The 22,423-nt window shown below is 43.6% G+C and overlaps 1 protein-coding gene across 1 annotated transcript in view; it reads left to right on the forward strand.

Annotated features, from left to right (window-relative positions):
- Positions 1-22,423, forward strand: part of ITGA2 (integrin subunit alpha 2) — a 232,354-nt gene that overhangs the window by 193,649 nt on the left and 16,282 nt on the right. Inside the window, exons 21-26 of the mRNA XM_040339318.1 lie at positions 727-819; positions 929-1,005; positions 1,101-1,184; positions 9,550-9,652; positions 11,684-11,794; positions 21,917-22,021. Coding sequence (XP_040195252.1) covers positions 727-819; positions 929-1,005; positions 1,101-1,184; positions 9,550-9,652; positions 11,684-11,794; positions 21,917-22,021 — 573 coding nt within the window. The remainder of the gene's footprint in view (positions 1-726; positions 820-928; positions 1,006-1,100; positions 1,185-9,549; positions 9,653-11,683; positions 11,795-21,916; positions 22,022-22,423) is intronic.

Here is a 22,423-nt window from a genome sequence, read left to right on the forward strand (position 1 = left end):
ATGCTTGGAAGCATTGAACTTTATTTTTCTCTGCACGTCGTTGTGTTTTACGTCACCGCGTTGAACTCGATCGGTTTTTGAACTGATGGTGTGTAGGCACATCAGACCATCAGTCAGCTTCATCGGTGAACCGATGAAACTGAACTTCAGTCCGTTTTTATCAGTTTGGACTGATCGTGTGTACAGGGCCTTTGTTTTTTTAAACCTCACTTCTCTTCTCAGATCATCCTTGCTGCCTCCTTCCAAATGAGGAAAACAAATCAAATCAGTGTGCTGCCCTATATGTGATGCACATTTACGCATTAAAACATGCAAAAAAAGTGAGCAGGCACGTGATGTACGTTTCTGCTACGCTTAGGTGTAAATGGGATGTGCTTGGACAGCAAGGGTGACCTAGGAAGAGAGGTGAGGGTTAAAGAAAAAAATACTCATCCATCAAAGTCTCATTGGAAACACTTCTTATCTACTGCTGGTGTGACTTCTGTGAGATAACATAGAAGGAATCGCATCAAAGTAGTGCAGGAACCTTTTTCAAAGTTGTACTGTGATGAGCCGCATTGATTAGGACAGGCACCACTGTGTTTCTGTGGTGTGAACAGGCCCTGCAATCATTGGGCTTTCCTTTTGTTTGTTACGTATGTGTACTACCTTTGAGATTATGGCCTTTTTTAATAAAATAACCAAGTTTTGTATTTAATTTACCGGATTGTGGCTTTGTATCTGCAGAGTGATGGAACAGAGGTGCTGTGCCAAGTTGGAAATACTCAAGGTTCTGTGACCTGTCTTGTTGATTTTCCTCTCCTGAAGGCTGGACAAACGGTATTTAAAGCATTTTAGTTATTTCACCAGTATAAACTGATGTATTTACACTAGCTTCATATTTTTGGTATAATTCTTAGAGTACTGACCTTACATTTTTCTGTCTTAGGTGACATTTGACATTGGATTTGACTTTAACCTTAAACATCTTCAGGATAAAGCAAATATATTCTTCGAGGTCACAAGGTACCACATTGCCTTTTCAGCCATAGATAACACTTTATGTGTTTAATAAATATATCATATTTTATAATCTGCTTGACAATGTATTTGTCTGACAGTGAAAGCAAAGAAGTCTATGAAGGAGACAATTCTGTCAACAGAACTATTCCTGTTCAATATGACGCAGGGATCCACTTAACAAGGTAAATTGTTTAGATTTTACTGTCCTCTGTAAGCAGTATGTTACATTCAGCCTATTAATGGCAATCATGGAATTCATGTTTGCTCCCATAAGAAATACAACTACAGTACAGCCAACCAGTTCAATCAGTTAATATTTATTAAAACTTGTAGTTCAGGACAAAGACCTGGTACAAAGCTTGGTGGTTACACGCGATCGGATATCTGATGGAATCTAATCCGATGGATTTTTTCGTCGGATATCCGATGAAGCTGACTTTCATCAGTCTTGCCTACACACCATCGGTCAAAAATCCGACCGTGCCAAAACGCGGTGACGTAAAACACTACGACGTGCTGAGAAAAATGAAGTTCAATGCTTCTGAGCATGCGTCGACTTGATTCTGAGCATGCATGGATTTTTGACCGATGGACTTCCACACAGACAATCGTTTTTTCATCCATAGGAAAAATGTAAAACATGTTCTATTTTTTTTCATCGATGGAAAACAAACCGATGGGGCCCTCACATGATCGGTTTGTCCGATGAAAACAGTCCATCGGTCTGTTTTCATCAGACAAACCAATCGTGTGTACATGGCTTTAGAATTTGCCAGTATGAAGCAGACACACCAAAAGGTATCTGAAGCCAAAACTTAAAGTTTTGGATAAAGTGTAGAAGCACTTAAACCAATGTCAAGTTTTATTGTTGTCTGTGTTCTTGCTGGCAAGGTTTATATTGTATAATACATCAAACCTCTGTGCCTCTGGAAATAATGTGCAAAATAGAGTGTTGTAAACTGCTCTACACCTCCTATTTCCAAATGGAAAATAGTAAAGCCCGTTCAAATGTAGTTGGGTTGGTGCAGCGCTCCTAACAAAAACATGTACTAAACTCAAATATACAGAATAAAAAAAAATTTAATTGTGAACATGGGGCCAGATCCACAAAAACCTGGCGTAACTTAAAAAATCCCATTTAAGTTACATTGCCTTAAAGTTTCTACCTAAGTGCCCGATCCACAAAGCACTTATCTAGAAATTTCAGGCTGTGTAACTAAAATTCCGCCGGCGCAAGGCGTTCCTATTCAAATGGGGCGAGTCCCATTTAAATGAGGCGCGCTCCCGCGCCGGCCGTACTGCGCATGCGCGAAGTTACGTTACGCCGAGTTTTGAGGATCGCGACGGCTTAAAAAAGTTGCGTTGGGAAAAAAAAAAAAATGACAGCGGCATGCATTCCTGAGGGAGAACTCCATGCCAATTTTCAAAGGAAAAACCGGCATGGGTTCCCCCCCAGGAGCATACCAGGCCCTTAGGTCTGGTATGGGTTGTAAGGAGACCCCCCCACGCCGAAAAATTGACGTAGGGGGTCCCCCTACAATCCATACCAGACCCGTATCCAAAGCACGCTACCCGGCCGGTCAGGAAGGGAGTGGGGACGAGCGAGCGCCCCCCCCCCCCTCCTGAGCCGTGCCAGGCCGCATGCCCTCAACATGGGGGGGTTGGGTGCTCTGGGGCAGGGGGGCGCACTGCGGGCCCCCCCACCTCAGAGCACCCTGTCCCCATGTTGATGAGGACAGGACCTCTTCCCGACAACCCTTGCCATTGGTTGTCGGGGTCTGCGGGCGGGGGCTTATCGGAATCTGGGAGTCCCCTTTAATAAGGGGGCCCCCAGATACCGGCCCCCCACCCTAAGTGAATGGATATGGGGTACATCGTACCCCTATCCATTCACCTGTAGGCAAAAAGTTAGTTAGTAAACACACAACACAAGGCTTTTTAAAATATTTTATTATTCTGCTTCGGATGCCCCCCCTGTCTTCGTTATTAGCTCAATTAGCAGGGGGGGCTTCTTCCGCTCTCCGGGGGTCTTCCACTCTCCGGGGGTCTTCTCCGCTCTCCGGGGGGGGGCTTCTCCGGACTCCGGGGGTCTTCTTCTATCTTCGCCGCTCTCCGCTGTTGACTCGCCGAACCCCGGTTCTTCTCCAGCTGTCCGGTGCCTTCTTCTTCAGCGCTGGCTGCCTGCTATGTTTGTGTGTTAGCTCGATTTCAAACAGACAGCCGGCGCGGTCTTCTGTGACGTCAGGGTCTTCTGTTCTTCTCCCCTCTTCCGATGTTGACTCGTCGCCTGTTGTCGCTGTAATGATGGAAGCGCGCCTTGCATCCCATTTATATAGGCATCACCGTCCCATCATGCTCCGGTAGGTACCCACGTGGTGGGTGCCTACCCACGTGCACCCACCACGTGGGTACCTGCCGGAGCATGATGGGACGGTGATGCCTATATAAATGGGATGCAAGGCGCGCTTCCATCATTACAGCGACAACAGGCGACGAGTCAACATCGGAAGAAGGGAAGAGAAGACCCTGACGTCACAGAAGACCGCGCTGGCTGCCTGTTTGAAATCGAGCTAACACACAAACATAGCAGGCAGCCAGCGCTGAAGAAGAAGGCACCGGAGAGCTGCAGAAGAACCGGGGTTCGCCGAGTCAACAGCGGAAGAGGGGAGAAGATGGAAGAAGCCCCCCGGAGTCCGGAGAAGCCCCCCCGGAGAGCGGAGAAGACTCCCGGAGAGTGGAAGACCCCCGGAGAGCGGAAGAAGCCCCCCCTGCTAATTGAGCTAATAACGAAGACAGGGGGGGCATCCGGAGCAGAATAATAAAATATTTTAAAAAGCCTTGTGTTGTGTGTTTACTAACTAACTTTTTGCCTACAGGTGAATGGATAGGGGTACGATGTACCCCATATCCATTCACTTAGGGTGGGGGGCCGGTATCTGGGGGCCCCCTTATTTGAGGGGACTCCCAGATTCCGATAAGCCCCCTCCCGCAGACCCCGACAACCAATGGCAAGGGTTGTCGGGAAGGGGCCCTGTCCTCATCAACATGGGGACAGGGTGCTCTGAGGTGGGGGGCCCGTAGTGCGCCCCCCTGCCCCAGAGCACCCAACCCCCCCATGTTGAGGGCATGCGGCCTGGCACGGCTCAGGAGGGGGGGGGCCGCTCGCTCGTCCCCACTCCCTTCCTGACCTGCCGGGTAGCGTGCTTTGGATACGGGTCTGGTATGGATTGTAGGGGGACCCCCTACGTCGATTTTTCGGCGTAGGGGGGTCCCCTTACAACCCATACCAGACCTAAGGGCCTGGTATGCTCCTGGGGGGGAACCCATGCCGGTTTTGTCTTTACAAATTGCCGTGGAGTTCTCCCTCGGGAATTCATACCAAATGCCGTCGCTGGAATGGGCATTTACATGGTGTGACTAGTTTACACTTTGTAACATCAGCCCTAGTTTTACACTTGCAAAATAACACTTACGGCGAAAAAACGAAGCTGGAAAGCTTTGTGGATCGCCTTAAGTGCTAATTTGCATACTAGCAACGGCATTTCGACTCGAAATGCCCCCAGCGGCGGATGCGGTACTGCATCCTAAGATTCGGCAGTGTAATTCAATTACACATGCCTGATCTTCTGCCTAACTTTGGAAAAAGTCTTTTGAGGATCGTTTCCAAAGTTAGACACAGACTGAACAGCAGTTAAGTCTGCGTATCTCTTTTGAGGATCTGGCCCATTGTCCCTAGATTGTAAAATGATGGGAAATCCTAAATTATACAGTGATCACCTGGCCACCTGGCCGCGTGTATGCTCCATGGCAGTTTTCCCGACAGGAAAACCGCCGGGAATCCCGGTGGGAAAAATGAGAACATGTACTCTTTTTTTTCCTGCCGGGAATTGATTCCCGGCTGTCTTTTTCCCAGCAGTTTTCCTATGGGAAACACTGCGGTGTAGCATACACATGGCCAGGTTTCCTGGCCAAAGCTCTCATGGCAGTTTCCCTACCAGGAAAACCGGCCGTGTGTAGGGGCAAAAAGCTGCCGAGCTGGTTCTCGGCTTTCCTCTTGGGTTTCCCGGCGATAAAAAGTCCGCCAGGAAACCCGATCGTGTGTACAAGGCATACGGCTACTTTCACACTGGGGCGATGTACGGGCATCAGCAGTAAGCTGACGCCAACACACCAGCCCACAAACCGCCCCAGTGTGAAAGTAGCCTTATACAATTTTTACAGAAATATTATTAAAATATTTCCCAATTATTGGAATTTGTGATTGAACTGAAAGTGAGACATAGCCATAGATACTTTTTGAAAATGGTCCGAATGTGCTTTGTACTGGTAAATGACTCTTTGCATTCTTTTGGCCCAGCTCACCATAGCATGTACATTATAACTTCCAAATTTGAATACCTATAAACCAAAGGTTCTGGATGTACAGTTGACCATAGAGCAGAAAGGAATTATTTGCATGGCTCCACCAACTAACCTAAAATGAGGAATTATTCTCTAAGATTTGGGGATTTCTGATGAAAGTGAGACAATTACATATTTTCTGTTTTAAAAAAAAAGGCAAAAATTGCACTTTATCCATTCATAGATAGGTCAATATACAGTGCGGTTCTTCAGAGACACAGAAATGCAGAGGTTTTACTTTTTTAAATAATATATATTAACAATATTCCAAGTGCTAATAGCTTTAGAAAAAAGGAAATGACCACAAACTTGTCAATAACCAATTGCTACACAGAGCTGTAGACTTATTATTATTTCAATGAATATGTGAAAGTTAGCTGGTTCTCCTGGAAGACTTATCCTTAGGGGAAATATCTCCTTAACAAATACCATTTCCTTCAAGGTCCTTGAAAACAATGGCTAAATTGCTGCAATGTGGTGTATACATCATTAACTGGCATTCTCATGAGAAATGAGCTCATATCATAATGCATGTTTTAAAGCTATTTACACTTATATGCAGTATAATGTTGCGTTTTAACCATTTGTTGGAATAGCCACTTGGTTTTCTTGGCTTATTTAATCATGCACCAAGGTATTTGAACTTATAGGTTAAAGCTGAATTCCAAGAATCTAGCCACATTGTAAAATGTGCTGCCATACTATGAGTTAAAGCGGTTCTCCACCCTAAAGTGGAGCCCCACTGATCGGAACCCTCCCCCCCTCCGGTGTCACATTTGACACCTTTCAGGGGGGAGGGGGGTGCAGATACCTGTCTAAAGACAGGTATTTGCACCCACTTCCGGCCACATGCTACGGGCAAAAGACGGGCATTCCGTCACATCCCGTCTGTCGCCCGTTGTGTGCTGGGAACACTCGGCTCCCAGCACACAGCGTGTGAGCCAATCCGCGGGCGCAGCGCGACTCGCGCATGCGCCGTAGGGAACCGGGCAGTGAAGCCGCAGCGCTTCACTTCCTGGTTCCCTCAGTGTGGATGGCGGGGGGAGCAGCAGAGTGACGAGCGATCGCTCGTGCTCTGCTGCGATCAGCGCTGGACTCCAGGACAGGTAAGTGTCCTAATATTAAAAGTCAGCAGCTGCAGTATTTGTAGCTGCTGGCTTTTAATATTTTGTTCCCATGGCACATCCGCTTTAAGGCTTCATTTCCATGGACGTTTTTACAGCCACTTTCTTTAGCCTTTTTTACAGCTTAAAAACGCCTGCCCATGTTTTTTTTTTTTTTGTAATTTTTTTTTTGTTTGAGCTGGAGCTCAAAAACGTTGCAGTAGCGTTTTTAAGCGTTTTTTAACGTCTGGCGTTTTTACAGCTCTACTCTGGAGCTTCAGAACGCACTGGTCCTGTTTTTTTTTTGCAGCTTAAAAACAGCTCAGCTATCTACAGCTTAAAAACGTCATGGTGGGCATGAGGCCATAGACTAACATGGAGAGCTGTTTTTAAGCTGCAAAAAACGCTCAGAAAAGTGGCTGTAAAAACGTCCATGGAAATGAAGCCTAATTAAACAGCATTTTTTTTTCTCAGAAAATGTAGATATTCTAATTTTCAAAGTACAGTGCCTTGAAAAAGTATTAATACCCCTTGAAATTGTAAATATTTTATTGGGATTTTATGTGATAGACCAACACAATGTGGCACATAATTGTGAAGTGGAAGAAACATTTTAAATGGTTTTCCAGAGTTTTTACAAATAAATATCTGAAAAGTGTGGCATGCATTTGTATTCAGTCAATACCTTTTAGAACCATCTTTCACTGCAATTACAGCTGCAAGTCTTTTTGGGGATGTCTCTACCAGCTTTGCACATCTTAAGAGCGACATTTTTGCCCATTCTTCTTTGCAAAATAGCTTAAGCTCTGTCAGATTGCATGGAGAGCATCTGTGAACAAGTCTTGCCATAGATTGTCAATTAGATTTAGGTCTGGACTTTGACTGGGTCATTCTAACACATGAATATGCTTTGATCGAAACCATTCCATTGTAGCTCTGGCTGTATGTTTAGGGTCGTTGTCCTGCTGGAAGGTCTTTTACAGACTCTAACAGGTTTTCTTCTAAGATTGCCCTGTATTTGGCTATATCCATCTTTCCATCAACTCTGACCAGCTTCCTTGTCCCTGCTGAAAAAAAGCATCCCCACAACATGATGCTGCCACCACCATGTTTCACGGTGGAGATGGTGTGTTTTCAGGGTGATGTGCAGTGTTAATTTTCCGCCACATATAGCATTTTGCTTTTTGTCCAAAAGGTTACATTTTGGTCTAACCTGACCAGAGCACCTTCTTCCACATGTTTGCTGTGTCCCCCACATGGCTTCTGGCAAACTGCAAACAAGACTTATTATGAGTTTCTTTCAACAATGGCTTTCTTCTTCCTACTCCTCCATAAAGACCAGATTTGTGGAGTGCACGACTAAGGCACCGTACACACGGCCGAGGAACTCGACGTGCCAAACACATCGAGTTCCTCGGCCAGTTCAGCCCTGAAGCCGCCGAGGAGCTCGGCGGGCCGAGAGCTCCCATAGAACAACGAGGAAATAGAGAACATGTTCTCTATTTCCTCGTCGAGCTCCTCATCGGCTTCCTTGGCCGAAAGTGTACAGACGACCAGTTTCCTCGGCAGAATTCAGCCAGAAACTCGGTCGGAAGCTGAATTCTGCCGGGGAAACTGGTCGTGTGTACGGGGCCTGATAGTTGTCCTAGTTGTAATAGTTGTTGGACAGATTCTCTCACCTGAGCTGTGTATCTCTGCAGCTCCTCCAGAGTTACCATGGGCCTTTTGGCTGCTTCGCTGATTAATGCTCTCCTTGCCCGGGCCTGTCAGTTTAGGTGGAGGGCCGTGTCTTGATAGGTTTGCAGTTGTGCCATACTCTTTCAATTTTCAAATGATGGATTAAACAGCTCCGTGAGATGTTCAAAGCTTGGGATATTTTTTATAACCTAACCCTGCTTTAAACTTCTCTGCAACTTTATCCCTGACCTGTCTGGTGTGTTCCTTGGCCTTCAGGATGCTGTTTGTTCACTAAGGTTCTCTAACAAACCTCTGAGGGCTTCCCGGAACAGCTGTATTTTATACTAAGATTAAATTACACATAAGTGCACTCTATTTACTAATGAGGTCAATTTTGAAGGCAATTTGTTCCACTAGATTTTAGTTAGGGGTTTCAGAGTAAAGGGGATTGAATAAAAATGCACGCCACACTTTTCAGATATTTATTTGTAAAACATTTTTTTAAAAAACATTTATCATTTTCCTTTCACTTGACAATTATGTGCCACTTTGTGTTAGTCTATCACATAAAATCCCAATAAAATACATTTACGTTTTTGGTTGTAACATGACAAAAGTTGGAAAATTTCAAGGGGTATGAATACTTTTTCAAGGTACTGTTTTGGGTGGGGTAGGGTTGGAATCTCTGTTGGATTTTTATTGCTATCTGGCGACCATCAGCATAGGAACAGAAAGTGATAAAAAATAAAATATTTTATAGTTGTTACCAGAACAAAAGGTGAATGGAAATCTTTTAAAGCGGATGTGCCATGGGAACAAAATATTAAAAGTCAGCAGCTACAAATACTGCAGCTGCTGACTTTTAATAATAGGACACTTACCTGTCCTGGAGTCCAGCGCCGATCGCAGCAGAGCACGAGCGATCGCTCGTCACTCTGCTGCTCCCCCCGCCATCCACGCTGAGGGAACCAGGAAGTGAAGCGCTGCGGCTTCACTGCCCGGTTCCCTACGGCGCATGCGCGAGTCGCGCTGCGCCCGCCGATTGGCTCACACGCTGTGTGCTGGGAGCCGAGTGTTCCCAGCACACAACGGGCGACAGACGGGATGTGACGGAATGCCCGTCTTTCGCCCGTATCGTGTGGCCGGAAGTGGGTGCAAATACCTGTCTTTAGACAGGTGTCTGCACCCCCCTCCCCCCTGAAAGGTGTCAAAAGTGACACCGGAGGGGGGGAGGGTTCCGATCAGCGGGACTCCACTTTAGGGTGGAGGACCGCTTTAATGAGGACACTTTTTTCAGTTGAAATTTCCCCACTTCTCTATGAATATGTGATTACTGTATATAAAAGGTTCACTCTTCTGCTTATAGATCCTCCAACATTAACTTCTATGAAGTCTTCTCTGGAGCCAGTGTACCCTCACGCATAAACAATTTTAATGAAATTGGACCTGAGTATAACTTCACAATAAAAGTAAGTACAGCGTGGACCACATGCTATTAATGTTTCCCTATTAACCAAGGAAAGCGTGTACACAAAGACTCTATAGCCAATCTAGCTAAAAAGCTCCATGTGTCTAAGATACCCAACAGACAAAATCAGTGCTCGCTTAGTACCTTACCGCCGCAATAAGAAGACTAGAGGAATGGTTAGGTCAACCAGAGACTTTCCTTGTCTGGATATCTTTTAACATGAGCCTTAGTACATGCAAAAACGTTCCTACAAATCTTGAAATGCATGAAAAATGATTATCTATTTAAATGCATCAGTTTAAATAGGAACCTAGCTTGTTTAAAACTAGTCATGATCAGTGGCGGCTTGTGTTTTTTTTTTGGGTGGGGAGGCAATTAACCAACCCCCGCGGCACAGATGCACACAGCCTTCCCACCTCCCCCCCTCACCCGGTCAGCGGACAGTTCCAGGAGGACCCCTGTCTGCAGTCTTCCCGGCACTTATCCCATCTTAGTGGCGGATCAGGCAGCAGGTAAATGGCAGCAAGATGTGTCACGGGAGTGGCTCTGTTTCCTCTTATAGAGACGCGTCTGTCTCTGCTCTCCTCCTTGCAAGGCGTCCAATAGGATCACCTGTACTGTCAGCCATTCGGGTGACGGGTACCAGACCCACTTCACGATTGGCCGGGAGGATTTGATTGACAGCAACAGAAGCCAATGGCTCCCACTGCTGCCTCTGAGTCATGTAAGGAGAGAGAGCAGCTCTGCCTCTTGCGAGCACGGCTTTGGATCAAGATCATGCTCAGGTAAGTATAAGGTGGGTCTGGGGGGAACTGATCAGAAAATGTTTTTTACCTTAATGCGGAGAATGAATTAAGCTAAAAAACCTTTAGCCTTTACAACCACCTTAAGTCCAATTTGTCTCTCATCACCCTCATTATTCTTCCTATACTCTCTTATATTTACCTCAGAGCAGTAGATGACACTATTCAGAAGTACAGTCCATGCTGTGCTGGGCCAGAAATACACATATGGGAGCAGGACAATATGTTAGAGGTGATTTATTCTTTCAAAGCAATTACAATTTTGCAAACGGGTACTGACTAGTATTCCAATGTTTCTCTTCTCCCTCAGCAGAGGTGCAGAGGAGGGTCAATAGATTGTAATGGTGCACAATGAAAACCTGCGGCTTAGTGTAACTAAAAAGCAGGCTTCATCTACACACCAGCTTGTATACAATTTTTGGACAATTTGTAGGCATTTTGCCAAGGCTCTCCTGAAGAAACCTTAAGGTGGATGTAAACCCTCCATACACCCAGTGAAGTGGACAGCCTTAGATGATACACAGAGATGAACCAAATCTACCTACATATACTGTTTAGAAAGTTCAGATCGTGTTAGGAAATGTTCTCTTCCTGTTGAACACAGAGTGTGATGTCTGGGCATACAGCCAAGATAGCTTACATTGATGATTGGAGGAAAGGCACACACCCCCTCTCACGATAGGCAGAGACTCTCAGAGGTGTTTTGTAACAGGACCAACTCCCTGCTAATCTATTTAGAGCAACAACCCCGACAGAAATGTCAGGCTGCTTTTTTGCGATGTGTCTGAGAATTTGTCAGGAGTTATCGGGCTGATAACAGAGGAACAGGTCAGGAGAGAGCTACAATACTTAGCTCTTTAAAGAGAGATAACAAAATACTGCAGATATATGTGCCCAGCTCAAATTTCATGAATTGGGTTTACATCCACTTTAAGGCACCCTGGTTGAAAAAGTCTGGTCTAGCCCTAAGGAAATAGCTATTCATCTGCATCCATGAATATATAACCTTCTTTTGTGATAGGAGGAATATATGAACAGGCTAGCAGTGCAGTGCAGAATGCAACATATAGAATTATCCAATGATCAGGAGTTTATAAATTATCATGCCACCTTAACTATCCTGTATTCATCACTGATTGTCCACACATTCCTGGCCAGTTGGTAAGCCTGAATGGACAGTTTTTTTTTTCTTCTTCATAATCTATATGTTCTGCATTTTGTTGTTTTAGGTCAGTACTGGAACCATGCCAGTGAGAACGGCATTCCTAACCATTAATATCCCAGAGTTCACCAAAGGTAACAACCCTCTGATGTACATCACCTCAGTGCAGACAGATCAGGTAAAAACATACCATACAGACGATTGGCATCACACTGGTATTTCTGAGATGTTAATTTCTATCAGCAGTATTATAGAAGTTACCTCTTACTGCTGCCATAATGAATATGCAATATACTTGGTCTTTTTCAATAAGAAATTACAGTGACACTGTGCAGGCTTAACCCCTATGTGTTAGCCCAATTAAATCATCTAACTGACGTGCTTACTGTAAGTGAATATCACTATCAATTTTTTTTTTTTTATTTTTTTTACCAAAGACATTAGAGAATAAAAAGGTGATCGTTGTAATATTTTATGTCACGCAGTCTTTGCGCAGCGGTCTTTCGAAAGCAATTTTTTAGGAAAAAAGGGCCAGGTCCTCAAAAGGGATACGCCGGCGTAACTGCTGTTACGCCGTCGTATCCCTGTTCCTAACTATGGAACTGATCCACAGAATCAGTTTTCCATAGTTAGGCAGAAGATCCGGCATGTGTAAGGGACTTACACTGCCGGATCTTAGGATGCAGTACCGCATCCGCCGTTGGGGGCATTTCGTGTCGAAATGCCGCCTCGGGTATGCAAATTAGCACTTACGGAGATCCACAAAGCTTTTCAGCTTCGTTTTTTCTCCGTAAGTTTTAGTTTGCAAACGCAAAATTAGGGCTGCTTTTACAAAGTCTAAACTGTTTACACCATGTAAAAACAGACCCTTCTGTCCAGCGACGCGATTTTTTTTTTGTTTTGAATTTTTTTTTTCGCGCCGTATCTTTTTTTTTTTTCGACGCAACTTTATTGACCTGTCGCAATCCACAAAGCTTGGCGTAACGTAATTTCGCGCTATGCACGTCGGGAAAATGATGTCACGAGCATGCGCAGTACGGCCGGCGCGGGAGCGCGCCTAATTTAAATGGGAATCGCCCCCATGAAAAGAGGAACGCCTTGCGGAATTTAAGTTACACAGCCAAAAATTTCTAGGTAAGTGCTTTGTGGATCGGGCACTTAGGTAGAAATTTTAAGGCAGTGTAACTTAAATGGGAAAAATTAAGTTACGCCGGATCTTTGTGGATTACCCCCAAAGACACTATCACGAATAAAAAAAAAAAAAAAAGTTAGCCCAATTCTTTTGTATAATGTGAAAGATTATGTTACGCCTAGTAAAAAGATACCCAACATGTCATGCTTTAAAATTGCGCACACTCGTGGAATGGCGACAAACTACAGTACTTAAAAATCTCCATAGGCGAAGCTTTACATTTTTTTTACAGGTTACCAATTTAGAGTTACAGAGGAGGTCTTATGCTAGATTTATTGCTCTCGCACTTTTCTGATCGGGGCGATACCTCACACGTGTGTTTTGAATACCATTTACGACTTACGTATTTGTTCGCTTCTACGCTTGAGCACAGAGTGACAGGGCACTTTTTTTTTATATACTGTCTTTTTTTTTTTTTTAAATCAGATCAGTTTTATTGCTGTCACAAGGAATGTAAACATGAGTGTATATGGGTCATAGTAACAGGTACTCTTAACCTCTGCCCTTTCTCCTGCCTACATATTCACCTTCCCTTTACTCCCCTAACCTTTACTTATAGCTTCAACAGGGGAAGCCCTGTTAAAGCTATAAGCCACAACTAAGTCCCGCCCTCATGTGACAGCGCTGGGGCTTACTAATGGATCGCTCAGGCACTCAGCGCTGTCATATGAAGGCGGGACTTTTAGCTTCAACAGGACTTCCCCTGTCACGTGGGAGGAATGGGAGCTAGTCACATGATCCCAATAGCCAGAAGTGCTAGATGTTGCTCTATCTGGGACTGAATAGAGCAGCAGGGAAATTAAAGGAAGATGAGCTGTTGGGGAGGAACGCATTTAATGGAACCTGTTTCTTTTGGCCCTGCATGTGCACTTTTGGAAAATCTAGAGCATTGTAATGTTTTTTTTTATTTTTTTTAGGATGTATGGTTAAATAAGATCAGCTATTCTGTACCCCAAAGGTGTGGGGCACATTTTAATAAACTTCATTGTCATTTAAAAAATAAATCTTGATAAGTAACTCATTTCAAATCTTTTTGCTTCACTCTTCCATGCTGGGTACTGGTTCTCTGGAAAAAAAAATAAATAAAAAAACTTTGGACCAGCATTATTACCCAACTATGTTGCTTAGCTGCCATAGAGTTATGCTTTGTGAGTTGTTTCTATGTAATTATACTAATTTCTCAAAGTCTAGTTTCTAACGCTCTGATTATTGGTACATTAATTAATTATTCATTGACTACCCTTTCATGTTCAAGTTAAAATTCGTATTTTTTGCTAGAAAATTACTTAGAACCCCCAAACATTATATATATATATTTTTTTTTAGCAGAGAATCTAGAGAGAAAAAATGGCGATTGTTGCAATATTTTATGTCACACGGTATTTGTGCAGCAGTGTTTTCATTAATTTAAAAAAAACAGTTAAGTTAGCCCAATTTTTTTGTATAATGTGAAAGATGATGTTACGCCGAGTAAATGGATACCAAACATGTCACGCTTTATAATTGTACGCACTCGTGGAATGGCGACAAACTACGGTATCTAAAAATCTCCATGGGCGACGCTTTAATTTATTTTTTACGGTTACCAGGTTAAAGTTACAGAGGAGGTTTAGTGCTAGAATTATTGCTCTTGCTCTGACGATCACGGCGATACCTCACATGTGTGATTTGAACACCGTTTGCATATGCGGGCGTGATTTCCGAATGCGTTTATTTTTTTGCTGCGTGAGCTCGCCGGGACAGAAGTGCTTTAAAAATTATTTATTTTTATTTATTTTTTATATTATTTAATTGTGTTTTAAAAAGAAAAAAAAATGTGATTACATTCCTTGTGACAGCAATAAAAGTGAACAACCCTTGTGACAGTAATAGGTGGTGACAGGTACTCTTTATGGAGGGATTGGGGGTCTAAAAGGCCTCCAATCCCTCCTTTGCACTTCAAAGTATTCAGATCACCAAAAATGGCAATTCTGAATACTGTATATTTTTTGAAAAATTTTGCGCCATTGGCAGCCAAGTAAACCAGAAGTGATGTCGCGTTCGTGTTTACATTCAGGAGAATGGAACAAAGCCGTTTACAGCTTTGTTCCAGTCTGTCTCTCTGCGTGGCAAGTGTCGCATCGCGAATCGGGTCTCCCGGATGTCCCCTCCTGCTCCTCTAGGGTAACAACCGAGCGGCTTTTAGCCGCATCGGTTGTTATCCCTGGAAAGCCGATCGCCCGCTCTAAAAAATGGTACCAGGATGATGCCTGCAGCTGCGGGCATCATCCTGGTATAACCCCGGAAAGCCAAGACCGCATATATGGATATGCTCGGCGGGAAAGGGGTTAAATCAATCAATAATGTTATGAATGGAGCTACTGATTTGTGGGGACCCACCATAAAAATGTCAATCAACAAACATGATTGGAAATTACTTTCAAGCAAAGATTTCTATAAAAACCCAGGTTGTGTCTATTATAGTTTCACTTTAAAGATGACAGTAACTGAAGAGAGATTTTATGAATCCCTTTATAATACGAAAAACAGGAAAATTTCCAAGGTCTAAACTTTCCAAGACCTGGAATAGAGGGACAGTTGGCAGCTATGGTGGTGGTATGCAGACTACCCTGGGGACGTAGGTTTAATACTGGAAATTATATGCTAGTGGGATTAGAATACTTTTCAATTATTGCTAATAATAATAAAACATTTCCATATGCATTTCTAATTCTTGTAAAAGCTCGTTCACATAAATCTATTTAAATATTGGATACCAACGAAGGTGAAAATAAATCATTTTATTTATATTACCACTTCTGGGTTTAGTAGAAAGTCATAAAAAAAATTGCAGGTACTCAGCCAGTATTACACAGGATTTCCTTTTACTTGCACTAATGCCTTTGCACAAATTGCAAATGCCAACCAACTAAACTTTCTCTAGTATGCTCAGGCTCAGTAAATTGTCAAATTTTCTAGCTTTTTTATTACTTGTCTTGGTTCATTTTTTCACAGCAGAATACCTCTCTGAATTTTCTTACACTCCTACATCTTGCATTCAGGACATGCCCTAAGCAGACTTAGACATTTTCTGGCCTGCCACGTATTGAGAGATTCTAAGTTCCACAACGTCATTATAACTAGAGCCAGGCAAAAGAAAATAATTGATCTATGCCAGAGCTGAGCAACCTGCTTCTGCTGCTTTTCAGCTGTTAAGGAACTACCAGTCTCAGCCTGTATTTGTAGCTGGCAGGTGGCGTGGCATGATGAGACCTCTTATTCCTTTAACGTATGACCTTTTATGATATTAAATGGGTTGTAAAGGTTTGTTTTTTATTTTCTAAATACCGTATATACTCGAGTATAAGCCGACCCGAATATAAACCGAGACACCTAATTTTTCTACAAAAAACAGGGAAAACGTATTGACTCGAGTATAAGCCTAGGGTATAGGGTACTTGGGTCTAAGGTCCCCGAACCAAAGAGCCAAGAGGGAGCAAGAGGGGCCAGTTGGGACTATCGCGGTACCGGTGTAGAATTACAAATTAGGATAAAGATATGTAAAAAATAAATACGTTTTTATTCCACAAAACATGACAGACAATTACAAAATTAAAATAGTGACAACCGAACAACACCACCAAAACAGAGGTCCCCGGTAGGGGAAAACATTGCGATGAGTTGAGGGTTGTGACAGTATCTCAACTAGTTTCGTGGATTATCCCGCTTCATCAGGAGAAGATCTAAAACAGGTCCGCCGATGGGGTACAGCAGGCAGGACCAGGCAAAACCCCCACGGTGGCCAAGAGGGGACACATATATGGAGGGACCTATTTGTCTTGGTAATAAGAAAGGTAATGGTGAATAAATGGGTCCCGGGAGCAGGAGCCCAAGCATGGCACATATTGGGGTACAACTGTGCCACGTGAATGGGTGTAAGTTGTTAAAGGGGATCAAACCTTGTCCCAACGGTGCATCAAGGTAGTGGTAAGCCTAGGGTGTTCATCTGCATGCCTCACTGTGCCTCACTGTGTCCATGTGCATGCCTCACTGTGTCCATGCCTCACTGTGTCCATGCCTCACTGTGTCCATGCCTCACTGTGCCTCACTGTGTCCATGCCTCACTGTGCCCATGCCTCACTGTGTCCATGACTAGACTTACGTTTAACATGGGAGTATATAGAAGGGATGCCTGGCTTTAAAAAAACGGTGCTCCCCGATCGTAGGTCCCCCAGACAGCAAACTTTGCACACTTGTAGAGGAGAACTACATGTGGGCCAAGGTTTGGGTCCAGGGGACCTACGGCCGGCCAGTAACGGGTCCCCAAATTTACCGGAGAAATTACCATTTAACATGGGAGTCTATGGAAGGGGTGCCCGACTTTAAAAAAACGGTTCTTCCTGGCCGTAGGTTCCCCGGACAACAAACTTTGCACACTTGTAGAGGAAGAGCTATATGGGGCTATATGTGTGACAAGTTTGGGGCCCAGGGGACCTAGGGCCAGCCAGTACCGGGTCCCCAAAGTCCGGGAGATCAGGCGCAAAAAGGTGACTCGAGTATAAGCTGAGGGGGGCATTTTCAGCACAAAAAAATGTGATGAAAAACTTGGCTTATACTCGAGTATATACAGTAGGTTCCTTTAAGCTAGTGCATTGTTGATTCACTTACCTTTTCCTTCTATTTCCCTTCTAAATTTTTTTTTTCTTTGTTTTCTTTGTCTGAATTTCTCACTTCCTGTTCATCCTCAGTAAGCTGTTCTGACCGACTAACCCCCAGCCAGATGATGAGGGCAAGCTTACTGATGAGAAACAGGAAGTGAGAAATTCAGACAAAACAAAAAACATTTAGAAGGGAAATCTAAGGAAAAGGTAAGTGAACCAACAATGCACTAGTTTAAAGAAACCTATTTAGAAAATAAAACCTTTACAACCCCTTTAAGTAGACCTTTTGAAATAGTTTTGGTGCTCATTTGAGACCCGTGTTTTACCAGCCATACATTCATTTTACTTCTGTTCCCTGACAAACCTCACCTTTAACTACCCCAAATACTCCTGTTCTGCATTAGTTGGCATAACCATCATTAGTGACTTCACTGCTTCGATGCTACCTGCATCAGTGCATTATGGAGAAAATCACATCTCTAATGCCGCGTACACACGGTCGTTTTTTGGCATGAAAAAAAAACGATTTTTTTTAAAATGTCATTTAAAATGATCGTGTGTGGGCTTCACATCGTTTTTCGGCTTTTCAAAATGTCATTTTTCGTGATGTAAAAAATGATCGTGTGTGGGCAAAAACTATGTTTAAAACCCGCACATGCCCAAAAGCAAGTTATGAGACGGGAGCGCTCATTCTGGTAAAACTACCATTCATAATGGAGTAAGCACATTAATCACGCTGTAACAGACAAAAAAGCGCGAATCGTCTTTTGCTAACAGGGAATCAGCTAAAAGCAGGCCGAAGGCGAATGGAACTTCCCCTTTAGAGTGCCGTCGTACATGTTGTACGTCACCGCGCTTTGTTCATCATTTTTCCAAAACAATGGTGTGTGGGCAACGTCGTTTTTAATGATGAAGTTGGAAAAACTTCGGTTTTTTTCATGATGAAAAAATTTCATTTTTTTTCATGCCGAAAAACGACCGTGTGTACACGGCATAAGGCAGTTTAGCATCTTCTCCAAAGTAAATTAGCCTCGGTATGTGTTTATATGTGTACTTCAATAAATTTTTCTTTTGATAAAAAAAAAGGTAAATTAGCCAGCAACATGGTGAAGTCTTCCATTTACAAATACTTTATTGGCTTACATTATAAAATCCAGTATTAGAGGGCTTACGCATTTCAGCATTGTGCGTTAAGTTGCTGAAACATGTACGTTCTCCAATACTGGATTATATATTGTGAGCTAACAACGTTTTTGTATATGGAAGACTTCACTGTGTTGCCGTCTTATTTGCTTTGGAGGATTTACCATGAAGGAGTTAACAGATACCGTAGCATGAGCTCCGGTGTCATCTATGATTCAGGCTGGAGCTAGAACACTGTTTGCTTTCTCCTTGTGAGGGTCTAGTTTCTCAATAGGGGTGCTCAGTTGGAAATGAGGGCCCTCCTCCAACCTGAAAATATAGCCATGTAACTCACCTATGGGCCTTTCTTGTAATCTTGGGCCCATATAAAACAGCTCAGGTAGTATATCCTCTCCTAGGCTTGCCTGCTTTTTACTTCAAGTGAACTTATCAACTATTCTATTATTTTAGAAGTTGTGTAAAAGTGGGCCTCACAAGGTGCCCACTATTCCCTTTTTTAGCCAGAAAAAACACTCTTCTGCCCATCCCTCTGAAACTTGATTTCATTTTGTAATGCAGTTCTAAGGTACACCAACCTTCTCATTTACCCGCCCATTAAGCTATTGGCCACTGAGGTACCAGAGCATGACAAATGGCCAAAGTTTAGTCCCAAAGTCAGGGATAGTGGGTCCTCCGCATCATGTGGCAGCAGACAGGGCTGCCTTTAACACACTTACACACTAATGGGCCCTAAGATAGCAGGGTTAGTGGGAGCAATGGCAAGCTTAACCCTCCTCTGTCCCGTCTTTAGTTCTCTTGCTTAATTTGACCAAATTGTCAAGTGAAACGGATGCAGGGGTTGAGGAGAGGAAACAGAAGGCTCTTTATAACCCAGAAAATATGAATGATGAGCCCACAATCCATTTGCCTCTGGTTGTACACTCTAGAAGTAGTTTTAAACAACATACACTATATTACCAAAAGTATTGGGATGCCTGCCTTTACAAGCACAAAAACTTTTTAAGGCATCCCAGTCTTAGTCCGTAGGGTTTAATATGGAGTTGGCCCACCCTTTGCAGCTATAACAGCTTCAACTCTTGGGAAGGCTGTCCACAAGGTTTAGGAGTGTGTCTATGGGAATGGATGAGTGAGTTTTGGGACGAGGAACTTAACTGGCCTGCAAAGAGTTCTAACCTTAACCCGATTAGAATACCTTTGGGATGAATTAGAGCGGAGACGGCAAGCCAGGCATTCTCATCTACATCAGTGCCTGACCCCACAAATGCACTTCTGGAAAAATGGTCAAACATTCCCATAGACATACTCCTAAACCTTTTGTACAGTCTTCCCAGATAAGTTGAAGCTGTTATAGCTGCAAAGGGTGGGCAAGCTCAATATCGAACCTTACGGACTAAGACTGGAATGCCATTAAAGTTTATGTGCGTGTAAAGGCAGGTGTCCAGTGGCGGAACTACCGCCATAGCGACCCACGCGGGCGCTATGGGGCCCGCAGCCGAGGGGCCCGGTGAGGATGAAGAATGTAAGCCGGCCCCGAGTGTTTGCCGCATCCGGGTCAGGACCATCTGATGCTGAAGGTTGCCGAGTACGGCCGAGTGCCGTACTCGGCGCTGGCGGCACTTGGCCACTTTCGGACACTTTCGGCATCAGATGGCCCTCACTCCCAGACGCTCGGGGCTAAAAATGTGCTCGGATGCTGCCCCGCCTTCTGGAGTCTGCAGCACCAATGGCGGGACGTGTGACGTCCATCATAGGCGCTGCAGGCTCCACGGCGGGAATTACAATTCGGCCGCCGCACGGCTCTCCTCGGCTCCTCTGACTGCCTGTGCCTGCCTTGCTGTGACCGCACACCAACTTAAGGCTGAGGCTGCTAAGGTAGGTGACTCAGTGTGCTGTGGAGCCCTTACTGATCTTCAGTTGACCTAAATGAACATAAAAGCTGCAATACTGTTCACAATAAGAAATTGTTGTTCACAGAATTACAGGTTTGTGATTAGATTGCTAACATTGCCAGTTTGATGTATCCGTAAGGTGTCCTGTGGGGGGAGAAAAACCCTGTATTCGAGTGAGAATTTTTATTTTTGTCCTCGTGGAAAAAATGGCAAAAAAAAAAAAAAACAGCAGTAATAGCAATAGTGGCAATGGTAAACGTCATATATTTATCTCTCTACAAACGAATTGAAGATTTCAAATACTGTGTCATTCCCACTATGTGAATCATTAGTACGGTAGTTGTCAGGATTTACTGAAGTATGCTAGCCTAGTAATTTTAACCACTTCAGCCCCAGAAGAACCCCCCCCCCCCCCCCTGTTTGCCTTGTTTGCCCTTTACAAATCGTGAGTATAAAAGAGTAAAAGTAGTGCACACAATACTTTGAATTTTGCATTTTATTTATTATATGGTTATTTAAATTTTTGTTTTGCTGTTCAAAATTAAAATAAGCTGTTGCTTGGGTACTGTGCCACATGAGTGTAGTAATGTGTTGTTCAATGGCATTAGTTCATTTTTTTTTTGGAGGGGGGGGGCCCATACAACATTTTGCTATGGGGCCCTGTGATTTCTAGTTACGCCCCTGCAGGTGTCCCAATACTTTTGGTAATATAGTGTAATCGCATGACACAAGGGCCAGGGCTTGTTCAAAACAGGGTCTTCATTCAGATCTGTCTAGGGTAGCATAATGTTTAAATAGGACCCTAGATACAACGGGGGGGGGGGGGGGGTTCTGGTTAATGTCATTATTAGCAGGTACCTGCTTTTAGAAAGGACTTTCAGTAGTAAATGTTCAAGATGGCTGGCAGCTCACCCTTAACAGGTGGTAATGAGGGTCCTTTTCCACTTTTGAGCTATTAAAGCAAGATTTGTTTGCAAGTTCTGGGCATTGTGAATTTTACTTTTCTAGCAGCAAATGTTACACGTTGCAGCTTGATCTTAGCGCAGTACTCAAGAGCTCTTCAGCATTGTAAAATGAAAAGGCAAAACAAGGGTTGTGACTGGCAGAATCATTAACTTTTTGAGTTGTAAAAACCAAAACGCACCACTGAAATATTACTTTCCAATGATCTGCTTTTAGAAATATTTTGGACGGACCTTGTTGTTGCGCTGTGCTGTAAAAGACATCTGCAGTAGCAAATACCTAGAGGGAACAGTATCAGTCTAATTGTATGGAACAAAATGCCAGCCAGCTTGGCCCCTGGTTCTCTGTGCTGCTTAGAGCCTCTTCAACAAACAATGAATTTACTGTCAGACTTCTAACTGTGACCTGCTATTGCTGGAGAGGTCAATTATGAGCCTATAAACTCCATTCTTCTTTTTCAACTTCTGTTTTAGGTTAATGGAATCACATGCAATCCCAATGTTAATCCTCTTCATATAGGAAAAAAAGAATATGCCGCTTCATTCACTGAGGAGAACCTTAGGCATGTCCGTGAATTAGTAAGTTTTTTTTTTCCCTAATACAAATATTCTTTGGAGCCAGGTTTACTCATTTTATTGATTATATATAATTAACATTACCAAAAGTTATAAAAATTTGAAATTGATGATTATATTATATTGTGTGAAATATTAGTGTTGAATTTGAAAGCTATTAGCCAGATTCAGATAGACTGGCTTAATTTTGAGGCGGCGTAGCGTATCGCATATACGCTACGCCGCCGTAAGTCAGAGAGGCAAGTGCTATATTCACAAAGCACTTGCCTCCTAAGTTACGGCGGCGTAGCGTAAATGGGCCGTAGTAAGCGCGCCTAATTTAAATGATGAACAGGGGGCGTGTTTTATGTTAATGACTAGTGACCCGACGTGATTGACGTTTTTAACGAGCGGCGAATGCGCCGT

This window comes from Rana temporaria, chromosome 1, assembly GCF_905171775.1.
Source record: "Rana temporaria chromosome 1, aRanTem1.1, whole genome shotgun sequence".
NCBI classification, from domain to species: domain Eukaryota; kingdom Metazoa; phylum Chordata; class Amphibia; order Anura; family Ranidae; genus Rana; species Rana temporaria.